The sequence below is a fragment of the Pseudopodoces humilis genome, chromosome 8, assembly GCF_049639895.1.
Source record: "Pseudopodoces humilis isolate 2021_Gansu_Grassland_sample_001 chromosome 8, ASM4963989v1, whole genome shotgun sequence".
In the NCBI taxonomy this organism is placed as follows: Eukaryota; Metazoa; Chordata; class Aves; order Passeriformes; family Paridae; genus Pseudopodoces; species Pseudopodoces humilis.
This window is the reverse complement of record NC_142207.1, coordinates 1,542,367-1,555,950: the sequence shown is the minus strand read 5'-3', so window position 1 is coordinate 1,555,950 and position 13,584 is coordinate 1,542,367. Positions and strand designations below refer to the sequence as shown.

At 45.1% G+C, this 13,584-nt stretch overlaps 1 protein-coding gene across 1 annotated transcript; it reads left to right on the top strand.

Moving 5' to 3' along the window:
* The first annotated feature begins 574 nt into the window (after positions 1 to 574).
* On the top strand, positions 575 to 13,283 carry TNFAIP6 (TNF alpha induced protein 6). Its single transcript, XM_005519581.3, has 6 exons — positions 575 to 752; positions 5,409 to 5,546; positions 7,025 to 7,186; positions 9,794 to 10,022; positions 11,283 to 11,323; positions 12,246 to 13,283. Exons 1-6 carry the CDS (start codon positions 575 to 577, stop codon positions 12,407 to 12,409), a joined length of 912 nt encoding a protein of 303 aa, XP_005519638.2. The 3' UTR covers positions 12,410 to 13,283.
* Positions 13,284 to 13,584: the final 301 nt, after the last annotated feature.

Below are 13,584 nucleotides of genomic sequence, written 5' to 3'. Positions count from 1 at the left end.
ATGAGGGTGAGAGGGGTGTGTGGGATCTCTTGGAGGAGGGAATGTTTAAATGAGGGTGACAGGGGTGTGTGGGATCTCAGAGGAGGGAATGTTTAAATGAGGATGTGAGGAGTGTGTGGGATCTCTCAGAAGAGGGAATGTTTAAATGAGGGTGACAGGGGTGTGTGGGATCTCTTGGAGGGAATGTTTAAATGAGGCTGAGAAGGAGTGTGTGGGATCTTTTGGAGGAGGAAATGTTTAAATGAGGATGTGAGGAGTGTGTGGGATCTCTTGGATGCTGTAAATGGTGTGAGTGGAAACACTCGCAGCAGATAGGCTGGCTCCTGGTTTTATTGTACGGAATCTGAAGGCAGCGAGCGCTGAGGAGGGAGCAGAGCTTGGCTCTGTGTCCGTGTGTGCTGCAGCAGCGAGGGATGGGATGGAATTTTGGCCAGGCTGGGAATGAGCAGAGCCAGCCGTGAGTCACATGGGCCGCTGCAGACACCACAGCAGTTGGGTAAGAAGTGCAGCAGCACAATTGGAGCAGCCCCGCTGACCTCACAGCTGAGCACTCTATTTAAGATCTGGCTCCCAGATGTTGCGGGAGGATCGAGCCAGCTGCAGAGCCAGCCTGGAGTGGGAGAGCCGGGAATATTCCCAGCCCCTCGCTGCCCCGGAGATGATTGCGCTGCTCTTCTTCTCTGCCCTGCTGTGGGACGAGGCTGGAGCGTGGGGCTTCAAGGATGGAGTGCTGCACAACTCCATCTGGTTAGGTAAGAAATCTCTTTCTTATCACCAATGGTTTGCTGCAGGGGAAGGATGAGCTCCCAGCACCGCAGAGCGGAGCTGTGCGTTGGTATCGGCCAAATTCTGCGCTGAAATTTATTGAAATCGCTTTACCTGAGTAGTGACTGTCCCTTTTTACAAGCTTACTATTTGTGCAGTTTCACTGAGCTGCAGGGAAAGGTAATTATAGAACATTTCATCTGAATGTCTTTTCCTACAGCAGGAGGTAAAGTGAAAACTGCGTTCATCAAATAACAGTGGCTTTGTTTTGAGGGAAAACGAGCCTGGAAAGAAACATTTGCCAAAGGAATGAATTACTTTCTGCATGAGCATACTTCCCATGCCTGGGGTCCTGCATGTGGAACTAAATGATCTGGAAATAATAGTGATAACATTTCCTGGCTTTCTGGAAAAGTGCAGAAATGGGGATGTTTGGGCCATTGGCTTGTTCACATCATTTAGCAGCACGGAGAAGATTTCAAATGGGCAAGACAAAAATGCTGTGGGAATTGGTTCTTGTACCTCAAGTGGGTTTCAAGAGCTCTGAGGGTTCTTTTATAGCTCGTTATAATTATCCAATGCAACAGAGAACTGACTCAGGCTGGAGCCTCATCGAGGATGCCAAAATCAAGGCACGCACCGAGTGCTCTGCTTTCCAGACAAATACTTACAAATCCTTTATCCCCCGTAGAATGCCGTGTATTTCCCTGAGGATTTTCAGGAATCCCTGGAGCTGCCTGTGCTCAGGTGTCTCATGAGCCACCACGTGGCTCCAGCCCCTCTCAGAGGAGCCTGCAAAGCACCAGGAACACAAACGAGGCACAGAAATTAACTTTTCCATTTGGATGCACATTTTTAATGACTTCTCCTTCCCCCCCAAACCTCGGGCCGTGCCTGTTGTGCCTCACAATTCCTGAGGGTGCTCAGGTGGGGAGAGCCCCAAGAAAGAGCAACTGGACAGCTCCAGGCTCCACCTCAGCCATTCAAAAATTTGGGATAACAGCGATCATTTGAGCAGTTTCATGAATTGAAGTCAAATGGAAGAAAAATCTTTTCAATGCTTTAAAATGGAACAACTGTGTGCTAATTGGAATGCATCATAAAATTCTGTTTGGCTACACCTCTAAGCATTTACCAGGAGAGTAAATAAAAATAAACCAGGGGGTAAAAAACCTGATGGCTTTCTCTAAATAAACAAACCAAAATAGAAGTGCACCATCTTGTGTAAGTACAGCAGTAACATTATTGAAATGAACCTCAGAGTGCAGTTAATTGAATTACCAATGGAATTCAGTCACTCTGTATATAAATGAAGATAGAACTGGCAAATTCTCAGCCATCCAGTTCATGCTTCTTTGCATTTAAAAATAACTTGAATAGTAAAAGAAGTCACCCCAATCTCAGCCTCACCGTGCCCGAGCATCAGTGGAATAAAACCTGGAGATGCACAGTGACATCTGAGCTTTGCTTTTCTCCTCTTCTGATAAAGAACCAAACCCAAAATCCAGGAAAATTTCCATTTCTCCTTGTCCCTCCACAAACCCTTGGCATGTATAGATATAAAATCTGGAATTGCTGCCACTCTGGAAACTCTCCTGCCTTTTACCTTTTTCCTTGTCACAAAACCCCTCGTGCTCCTCAGCCAGTGCTGCTGCAGGTGCCTCTGTCGCCTCTTTGGGAATTCATTCCTGGTGCCAATGGAATTTCAGTGATTCCTGGTGCCAATGGAATTTCAGTGATTCCTGGTGCCAATGGAATTTCAGTGATTCCTGGTGCCAATGGAATTTCAGTGCTGCCCAGTTTTGCCACCAGCATGTTGTGACCAGGGATTTATTGCCAGCTGAGGTGGGGGTCAGCGCAGTTGTGCCCAGGTTTGTTCCTAGGCTCGTTCCAGTGCTGGTTCTCAGTGCCATGGGGTTTTCCAGGACAGCTGCTGCACTCTGTTCACAATTCCAATTCCTTTCTCATTCCCATCCCTGTGTAAGGAGGGGTTCAGGGGCTGCACCAACCCCATTTGGTGAAGTTCTCTGGGCAGCAGAGGCCCCTGCCCGGAGCTCTGCATGGCCACCCTCTGCTTAAAAGTGAAATATTCCTCTTTATTTGCCATTTAGCATTGGTTTCATGCACATTGCAGGTATTTTATTGGCCAAATCTCATGCTGCCTGTGTTTGTGCAGCAGAGATTGGCTGCATTTCCCCACCTCCCGCTGCCATGGGTGAGCTGAGGGTCACTGTCCTTGCAGGATCCCGCTGTCTCCGGGCTCCAAGGAGGCGTTTTGGGAAGTGGGAGTTGGAACAAACACGGACTGCCAGCCGTGGAACCAAACCACGGCCCTGTGGCACGTGCTTGTGCTCACCAGAAAAATCAACATTTCCTGCAGGTTTATCCACAGGGCCATGAGCTCACCTCCATAAACAGAAATTTGTGCACGTTTTCCTGTGAATATGTGTAGGGAAGTATATCCAGAGACATAAGTATGTAAATGAGGAGCTAACCCTGCTCTGCTCTAGGTCTGGGTTTGATCAGGAGTTTATCTGCCCACACAGCCCCACCTGGAATTAAGGAGAGAGAGGGGAAAAATTTGCCAGTGCAAGCTCCCATCAGTTAATGAGGATTTTCTGTGTCATTAACTGGGATACCCAGAGGCAGCAGCAGCTCTCAGAGCCAGGGGGAGGATGTGTGTGTGGTCTGTTTTCCCAAAGGCTCTTTATTCACGTTGCAGAGGAATAAAAGAAATGAAAGCTGGTTGCTCCTCACAGGGTGGTGCTGCTGCTGGTCTCAGCCTGGCAGACTCTGTGAAGGGCTGATCTTGCCAGCAATATTCTGGAAAATCCAATGCCTGTCCATAGTGACATTCCAGCAATAAGTGGGGGGAGATGCCTTTAGAGGGATAAGATCTGAAAATTGTATTGCCAGGTGAAAAAAACCCAATAATGGTGAGTTTGTAGTGGCAGCTCTGAGAGCTCAAGGAATACCATCAGTGGTTTCCAATCACCTTCCAGCTCCCTTCCCTGGGCTCTGCAGGGATCAATAATGTGGATTCCAGGCTGTTCCCAGAGCAGCCAGGCTCAGTTCCTGAGGGATTCAGGGCTCTACCAGAACTGCATTCCCAATCCAGCCCAACATTCCCAACTCCACACACACAGCAAACTGATTGATCCTGATTTCCCGTGAGCTTAGCCACGACAGATTATTGAGTGACTGCAAAGTAATACTTCCTATGAATAAACTCTTAATTAAAAAGGAGTTTTTGTACCAGAACACGCCATGATCCCCCAGCTGTGGGATGTTGTGGCTAATGGAACTGGCTCCTTCAGGAAGATTTTTCCACGGAAGAGCTGTTATCCCGTGCCCATGCCAGTGATATTCTCAGGCATGCTGCAGAAAGAGGCTCTCCCTCTCCTGAGGCTGTTGTCAGCAATATAATTTATTTCTCTGGGCACAAGGCCAGCAACTGCAGGTCCAAAAATCACCCTGGCAAACGTCATCCCGTGTCTATTAAGGGCTCTCATCATTCCTAACCACAATTCCGTGGCTTTTTATATAAACCTCCCCTAACCCTGGCTCCAAGCGTGTCCCTAGAAAAGACATCCTTTATTTTTATGCTACAAATAACTACTGTAAAAATGCTGCCTGCTTTCCATCTTTTCTCAGTCACGTTGGCTGGGCAGAGCTGCAAACAGCCATTCCTCTCAGATTATGCTAAATATAAGTGAGACCTAAACAAAAAGCCCCTTCAGATTAGATATGCAGATTGCTGCTGAGACAGATTTCCATGCATATGGCACCAGACAAGTGCAACATGCAAAGATTATAAAACTTGCAGCAGCACTGGCAGTTTCTAGGTTTCCTTGGAAAGCTGTTTTATCTCAGACTTGCCACAGCAAAGTAAAAAAATAACGAAGAAAGTGCTTTAATTTTCTGTGCAGCAGAAATGTCAGCCAGCAATTGTTCTGGTCCTGCCCTTTGTGACACACGCTCAGATATTTTTTATTTGACATTCTTCCCCCCTTTAATTTCTGCCTCTCCTCTATCCAAGTAGCTGTGATTTCACCTCTCTGGAGGTTCAAAACAAAGCTCTGATTCATCTTCCAAAGGCTCTGGGAGTTCCAGCCAAAAGGCTGCTGTGATGGGGATGGAGAAGGAGCTTTCCCTGAGTCAGACGGGACACACAGAGCTCGGGATGCTGACCCCACGTGGTTCCCATGTCTGCTGTTCCTGGAGCCATCCCGGGGGAGCCTTCCCAGCTTTTGTTCCTCTTCTGTTGTTCACAAACTCTCCAAGCACTGACTCGCTCTGTTCTGAACTTCTCCCACACCAAATCCTACTTTTGGCTGTCACACACATCCCTTTGGGTGTCACACACATCCCTTAGGGTGTCACACACACCCCTTAGGGTCACACACATCCCTTAGGGTGTCACACACATCCCTTAGGGTCACACACATCCCTTAGGGTGTCACACACATCCCTTAGGGTCACACATCCCTTTGCCTCGGGCAGGATGAGCTGTCCTGCCTCTTCCTGCGTGGCTCAGCTGAAGGTTTCACCTGGGCGAGGATCAGCCCGACGTGCAGGGCTGGGGGAGCTGCTGGAGCAGGTGAGAGCTGATCCCTGAGCTTTGTCCCCGTTTGTCCCCGCAGAGCGAGCAGCCGGCGTGTATCACCGCGAGGCGCGCTCCGGCAAGTACCGCCTCACCTACGCCGAGGCCAAGGCCGTGTGTGAGTACGAGGGAGGACACCTGGCCACGTACCAGCAGCTGGAGGCGGCTCGGAAAATAGGTCTGGAAAAAGTCAGGGCCCTTTGGTCCTCACAGGGCTCCTTCTGAGGGTGGCTGGTGGTGTGTTGTCGTGTGTGCTGAGCTCCGGGCCTCGGAGATTTGGAAACTCCACGGATTTTTGTCTATTTGGTAACTGAGCATGATGAGTGCCAGGGTGTCCTCACCCTCCCAGCCAGGAATTCCCAATTCCCAATCCCCCATCCATCCCTGCCCTCTGGCACTGGGAGCCATTCCCTGGGTCCTGTCCCTCCATCCCTTGTCCCCAGTCCCTCTCCAGCTCTCCTGGAGCCCCTTCAGGCCCTGCAAGGGGCTCTGAGCTCTCCCTGGATCCTTCCCTTCCCCAGGGGAACATTCCCAGCTCTCCCTGGATCCTTCCCTTCTCCAGGGGAACATTCCCAGCTCTCCCTGGATCCTTCCCTTCTCCAGGGGAACATTCCCAGCTCTCCCTGGATCCTTCCCTTCTCCAGGGGAACATTCCCAGCTCTCCCAGCCTGGCTCCAGAGGGCTCCAGAGCATCTCCCTGAGTTCCTCTGGACTTGCTCCAACCACTCAGCATCTTTTGTTTCCATCAAGATGTTTTCTCTGCAAGGGAATGAGTTCTGTGCTTCGAGTGAAAAGTGGAGCTGAGTGAGGGGTCCCCTGTATTTCCCTGTATTTCCAGCTGATTCCTAATAAGTTTCTCATTCATTCAGAACCCTGGGAAAGCAATGGAAAATATCCTGTACTCCAGACATTTTTTCACTCTGCTGTTGAGTCAGAAGCTGGCTCCCAGCACCAGCACATGTGAAAAGGGTACTTTTGTTTCTTCTGAGGAGCTCAGGGCCCTAAAATGCCACAAATATGTTCTAGTTCCTCTCCATGAAAACATTGGATGGGTTTTTACCAGAGGGTGAACAACATTGCATTTTTTGGCTCTTGCTGTTAAGTTCTCAGCCACAAAATGCATTAACGGGATCTTTTTGTTTGGCAAGAAATACTCGAGGCATTTCAGGTATTTACATTTAAATTGAAAGTGTTTTAAGCAAATACTTGGGGATTTTAGCTGTCTGTAGTATTTGTCTGTAGTATTTTGTGTATTTTTAGAACTTAATGCTGAGAACTCTTGAGACAGGATTGAGTAAATTCATGTAACTTCAAAAGGGAAACAAGAGAACACCCTTGGAAAACTCATCCAATGGATAATTGGATTACAAGTGCTGGTAGAGCACTTGAAACTGACTGCCCGGGGAGCTGTGCAGTCCATCTGCGTTTGATTTGGGGCTTCAGATGAAGAACCAGTAATCACATCACACAGAACTTAATTCAGTTTTATCCTCTGTATTTAAAATTATCCTCTCAATGTCCTGTTCTCCCTTGTAGCTCAGTTTCTATCAGGCCAACTACACCCAGGTCACCGAGCCATCAGCTTGAGTGAGGCTTTGTTGAATAAGAGCAGCCCAGGACTGATGGAATCCATGTCTCATTTTCCCTCTGCTGCAGGTTTCCACGTGTGTGCTGCTGGCTGGATGGCAAAGGGCAGAGTTGGTTATCCCATAGTAAAAGCTGGAGCCAACTGTGGCTTTGGCAAGACTGGAATTGTTGACTATGGAATTCGCCTCAACAGGAGCGAGAGGTGGGACGCCTACTGCTACAACCCCAACGGTGAGGACAACAACCATGGGGGCTGTCCTCTTCTGTCCCCTTCTGTGTCCTCTTCTGTCCTCTTCTGCATTTAGCCCACAATTTAGCTGAATAATCTAAGGGGTTTCTGCCCATAATCTGAGGGCTGCAATCTGTTGCCTGCAACAGGATAAATTTAGTGATAACCTAATTTTTTGTGTCTGAGATAGAGCAGCTCTGAAAATGAATGCCCTGCCTGGGACTGGTGTTTTTAGGATCTTGTCCTAGGGAATTGTTCCCTGGGAGGGATGTGAGGCTCTGGCAGCTGTGGCTGCCCCTGGATCCCTGGAAGTGTCCCAGGCCAGGTTGGACAGGGCTTGGAGCAGCCTGGGACAGTGGGAGGTGTCCCTGCCACAGCAGGGGTGGGATGGGATGTGTTTTAATGTCCCTTTCAATCCAAACCATCCCGTAATTCTGCAGAGCCAGAGGCAGGCCATGACGTCTGCACAGCTGTGCACATTCTGTTTGTGTTCCCAGGGCTGGGGCTTGTTTATGTTCATCAAATAGCTCTGTGGGGTGGGGGCCATTCCCAGATGTTCCACACACAAAGAGCTGCACAGAGACTCCTGCCCTCGGAACTTCTGCATGGGACTGTGTCCTTTGTCAGCTTCTCCCCTGGGACACGGGGAGCTGCTGTCCAGTTTGGTCAGAGCTCAAAAGGAAACCAGAGCTGCCCAAACTGCACAGACACGAGTCTCCAGTGCTGCAGGGATCTGTGTTCATCCTCTGAGCTGCCCAAACTGCACAGACACGAGTCTCCAGAGCTGCAGGGATCTGTGTTCATCCTCTGAGCTGCACAAACTGCACAGACACGAGTCTCCAGCACTGCAGGGATCTGTGTTCATGGTCTGTGGAGCCTGGCAGGGCTGTTTGCAGGGGGCACAGGAGCAGCCTGGGAGGAGGGGGACAAATCTCTGACAGAACTGAGCCTGTGCTCTGCTCCCGGAGGCCAAAGATGGCAAGAGGGACTCGTGGAACTGTTTGGGTGTTTGCAGTGTTCATCCCACCTAGCAGTGAGCATGGAATGATGGAATCATGGAATGGGTTGGGTTGGAAGGGACCTTAAAGCCCATCCAGTGCCACTCTTGCCGTGGTCAGGGACACCTCCCACTATCCCAGATTGCTCCAGCCTGGCCTTGGACACTTCCAGGGATCCAGGGACAGCCACAGCTGCTCTGGGAATTCCATCCCAGCCCATCCCCACCCTCCCAGCCAGGAATTCCCAATTCCCAATATCCCATCCATCGCTGCCCTCTGGCACTGGGAGCCATTCCCTGTGTCCTGTCCCTCCATCCCTTGTCCCCAGTCCCTCTCCAGCTCTCCTGGATCCCCTTCAGGCCCTGGAAAAGGCTCCAAGGTGTTTCTGGAGCCTTCCCTTCTCCAGGTGAGCACCTCCAGCTCTTCCAGCCTGGCTCCAGAGGGGTTCCAGCCCTGGAGCAGCTCCATGGTCTCCTCTAGACTCTCTCTAACACATCCAGGTCTTTCTTGCATTCCAGCCCCTGAGCTGGAGCCATTTCTCCAGGCACTGGAGCTGAGCTGGGAAGTTCTGGGCTCATGGGCAATGTACAAACTCAGGGGGTTGATCCATCTTAGTGCTCCTAATTCCTGTGCCCTGGATACCCTGACACAGCACCTCCCCCTCTCCAGCTCTAAACTGGGATAAATCCTAAATTCAGTCAGGAATTCCTAGTTTGGTCAGCCCCACTGTCAGGGAGCTGGCAAAGTCCAAACGGCCCCTGGAAAAAAACAGGAGCATTTTTCTGCCAAAGGGATCCCAGAGCAGCAGGAACAACAGGAGTACAACACCAGCTATGTGATCACGAGCTGCTTTTTGTAGAAGACACGCTTGCAAGAGGTTTTTGAAGAAGAAAGGATGAACCTGAGTGTCAGTGGGACTTGCAAGTACAGCTGTAAAGAATGAGAGAGCCAGAAATCCCAAACGCCTTTTACATAAAACACAGCTCTGGCTCCAAATCCACCGCAGGCAGTGAAAGCTTTTCCTGTGAATTCAGTGAGGTTTGGATCATGCCTCTTGCTTCCAAAATATCTTCTTCCAAAAGCAAGGAATCACTGCCATTCACCAAGGGAATACATGAGAAGCTTCATCACTCTGTATGGATGCTAACTGTGAAGCAGGGGGCACAGTGCCTGTAGAAATTGCAGGCCACATAACTTTCTCAGTCTCGCCTGGGAAAGTGGCCTGGGAATTCATAAGGAGGAATTAAAACAATCCTCAGTGATAGAGAACAGCCTTGCAGGTGCTGTTTGTCTGTTCCTTGGTTTCTTGCAAGAGAAGGTTGGGGGGTGGTGAACCCCACTGACCAATGATGGTGATGTGTTAGTTTACTAACCAATACGAGTTTTCTTTCCTGTACTTTTCATGTATCAGGCTATAAAGAAGACCTGAAGTAATAAACGAGGAGAAATTCTCCAGTTCGACTCCACGAGAGAGTCTGTGTCGTTCTTCTTGCCCTTCCCAATAGAGCGACAACTCGGGGTGTTCCTGTGTGCCTTCCTACTCATCTCCAGGTCAGAGCGCCCGAAGCTTCAAATGAAAACTTGAACAAACTGGTTTTATTTCTCTGGTAGGAAAGGAGTGTGGTGGAGTCTTCACGGATTCCAAGCACGTTTTCAAGTCCCCGGGCTACCCGAACGAGTACGAGAACGATCAGGTTTGCTACTGGCACATCCGCGCGAGGTACGGGCAGCGGATCCAGCTGCAGTTCCTGGAGTTCGATGTGGAGGATGACACCGCCTGCCTGGCTGATTTCCTGGAAATCTACGACAGCTACGATGATATCAACGGATTTGTGGGCAGGTAAAGTACATTAAATATGTAAATTTGATATGCAAATCGATATGCAAATTCGTGTTTCATTTGTTCCTCCCCAGAAGAAGGTTGTTTAGAAATGATAAAATATACTTACATGAATAAAAGCATTTTTAGAATTCTGTAAAAATCTGAAGGATTCATTGCTGCCACAGACTTAAAAAAAAAAAAATTCAATATTTTTCTAGATATTTTTATAAATTATTTTTAAAATTATTTTTATAAATTATTCTTCTCATTTCATGCACCGTTTGAACAAACTTTTTTGTTCCAATTATTTGGAAATTTAACAGGTTCTTCTCTCCTTATTTTCCTTGATTTCCCCCCTCAGAAGAACTTTATGCAATTGAGGTTCCCCCTAATTTCTGTAGCAATATTCTCTGATTAATCATCTCTGGTAAATTTACTTTAATGTCATTAACACAGACCTGGGAGGAGTTTCAGGGAAATGAGCTTTGCTTTTTTCTTTGTTAAATGAGATGAAAGGAAGCTGTGAGACTTTTTAGTTCTCTGCTTATCCCAATTCTCCAGGAAGAACCCCTGGCAGTCTCAAACATTTGTATTTTGTGTTTCCTTTAATTGAGAGGGGTTAAACTGTTAACAAAAATATATTTCATTAAAGTTGCTATCTGCTAAAGTTATTTTCTAACAATATCAGAACAAGGGTTTTAGTTAATCTCTCTTATTATTAATTCTCACTTTCTTCGATGTTGCAGTTTTACTTACCCTTTATCAGCCCTATTTTGGTATGAAGTAATATGTGGAATTATTTGGAAATTGGAATATGGAATTATTCCATAATTTGGAATGAAAATTAAGGTAAAACTTTCCAGGACAAAAAGTAAAGCAAATAAAAACTGATAAAAAACCCAATTCCTGCCACTTTTCACACCCTCTCCGCAAATCATGTGCAGCAAAGCAAGGATTCAGTCAAATTTCTGCTTTTACAGATAATTTAAATGGATATCTTTTTTTGCAATGTTGTTCCTCTCTTAGCCTTGGCTCACTTTTCCTTAAACCCAGGTGAAATTGCTTTTTTTCCCTTGTTTTGCATCATTTACATCCTGCAGATATTGAAAACTGCTTCCTCTCCTCAATCAATGGGATGATGAAAAAAAATTCTCTTGGCAATTGCTTTAACACAGATTTTTTATCCACCATCATAAGATTTAAAACCAAATTTATCCCTTTGAGCCCCATGGAGCAGAGAGATGTCCTTTAATCATCAACATTTCATTTTTTTTCCAGGTTTTGTGGAGATGAGTTGCCAGATGACATCATCAGCACAGGTAATTTATTTGCACTATTTGTGGCAGATCAAAAAGCCAATTAATTACTTCTAAATAAATGTAAATCGGCCTAATTAGAGAGGCTGAATAACAGAGAGAAGTGTTCCCTGAAAAAAATTTAAAACCCAAAAGATATGTCTGGGAAGAAAACCTTAAAACCCAAAATATATCTGAAAAAACTTAAGAACCCAAAAATATATCTGGAAAAAACCCTTAAAGCTCAAAAAAATACATAAAAAAATCTTAAGAACCCCAAAATATTAATGTTAATATTATTAATAATGTTAAACCCCTCAAAAATATATCTGAATAAACCTTAAAGCTCAAAAAATATATCTGAAAAAAGTTAATACCCCAAAAATATATCTGAAAAAAAACTAAAACCCAAAAATATATCTGAAAAAAGTTAATACCCCAAAAATATATCTGAAAAAAAACTTAAAACCCAAAATATATCTGAAAAAAGTTAATACCCCAAAAATATATCTGAAAAAAAACTTAAAACCCAAAATATATCTGGAAAAAAGTTAATACCCCAAAAATATATCTGGAAAAAACCTTAAAGCTCAAAAAAAATCTGAAAAAACTTAAGAACCCAAAAATATATTTAGAAAAAAAAACTTAAAACCAAGAATATATCTGGAAAAAAAATTTAAAACCCAAAAAAATATATCTGAAAAAACCTTAAAACCCAAAATATATCTGGAAAAAACTTAAAACTCAAAAATATATCTGAAAAAAGTTAATACCCCAAAAATATATCTGAAAAAAACCTTAAAACCCAAAATATATCTGGAAAAAAACCCTTAAAACCCAAAATATATCTGGAAAAAAACCTTTAAAACCTCCAAAATACATCCAAAATCCCACATTTTGATGCCACTTAAAGCCATAATTTTATTTTTTCTTTTCCCTGGCGCAGGGAACGTGATGACGCTGAAGTTTCTGACGGATGCCTCGGTGACAGCTGGAGGGTTCCAGATCAGATACACAACCCTGGACACGCCTCCCAAGGCGGGGGATGGCAGGAACGCCACATCCCAAGGGAAAACCAACTTTTTAACGGGAAAATTTGGGATTATGTGAGCAGAGTAGGCAGCCACAGAAAGGTGTTTTAGACTGAATTCAATTCAGATATTTGTGTCTTCAGATAAGACATTTTTGTCGTCTCTTTCTGAGTTTTTCTCTTTGGCTTTTCTATGTTTTGTTAATAAACTACACTAGGGAATAAATTATAAAATATACTTACATGGATAATAGAAACCTATTTTTAGAATAGAAGTACTGTAAAAATATGAATTCTTTGCTACCAAAGACTTAAAAAATTATTTTTCTATATAAAATTCTCTTTCTCCTCATTTCTTGCACCACTTGAACAAATTTTTGTGTGACTGTTCCGATTATTTTTAAACTTAACAGCCTCTTCTCTCCTTATTTCCCTTGATTTCCACATATTTATTTTTTAGACGGTTGCTTTTTTTCCCCCTGTTCTCTACACATTATTATAATTTTGATTTTTTTTTTTTTTAACACCTGATTTTCTTAAACTCTAAGGGCTTTCAGTGCAAGCTTATTTTTAAGACACCAAAATTCATTTTGTGGATGGCCTGGCGGTTACCCAGGTGAAGATTGGGAAAAGCACAGGATCATCTGGATCCACACTTTAATTTTCTCGTCAGATCGATGGATTCTGTCAGGGTTCCCTCATCCAGAGAAGAGCTCTTGAAGTCTTTTCACTTCTCTTAGTAAAGAATTCAAGGAATGACTTGGTGATGAGAATAAAAGCGTTGAGATGAAGCAGCAGGAGGAACTTCTCATCAAGCACGTTCAGAAGACACCAGCGAGGTGTTGGATGTTGTTTACACGGGTTTAAGACTGTTCTGGTTTAAATTGTTAAATTTAAATCCTTCTCTGTGTGTTTTTAACTGAAGCAGCATTAAAGCTACCTCTGTTCTAATCACATCAAGCTTGCAGAGAGTTATTTTTGTTTCTTGCCAGCATTCCAGTCTTGTTTTATTCATGTAAAGGAGTAAATAAGTTTGGTTTCTGAGTGTTTTCTTGAGTCCAGATCTGCTGAAATTTACTGCTCACTAAGAATTTTCCTGTGAATTTTGTCTGGAGCATCTGTGTTCCTCATCATCTGAATTCAGCAGGAATGGTTTTGCACAAGGAAGATCTTAAGCTAATTAGCCCCATTTTTGCTTTGTTTTTTCTAATTCTCGATTGTTTAAATTCATTTAATTTTTGAGCTTTTATTGTAA

Excerpts from the sequence above, each read along its gene's own strand:
- TNFAIP6 (XM_005519581.3), top strand. The coding sequence starts at position 575 with ATGTTGCGGGAGGATCGAGCCAGCTGCAGAGCCAGCCTGGAGTGGGAG. Across the intron at positions 10,023-11,282 it reads ATCAACGGATTTGTGGGCAG|GTTTTGTGGAGATGAGTTGC; the intron begins GTAAAGTACATT and ends TTTTTTTTCCAG. Across the intron at positions 11,324-12,245 it reads AGATGACATCATCAGCACAG|GGAACGTGATGACGCTGAAG; the intron begins GTAATTTATTTG and ends TCCCTGGCGCAG.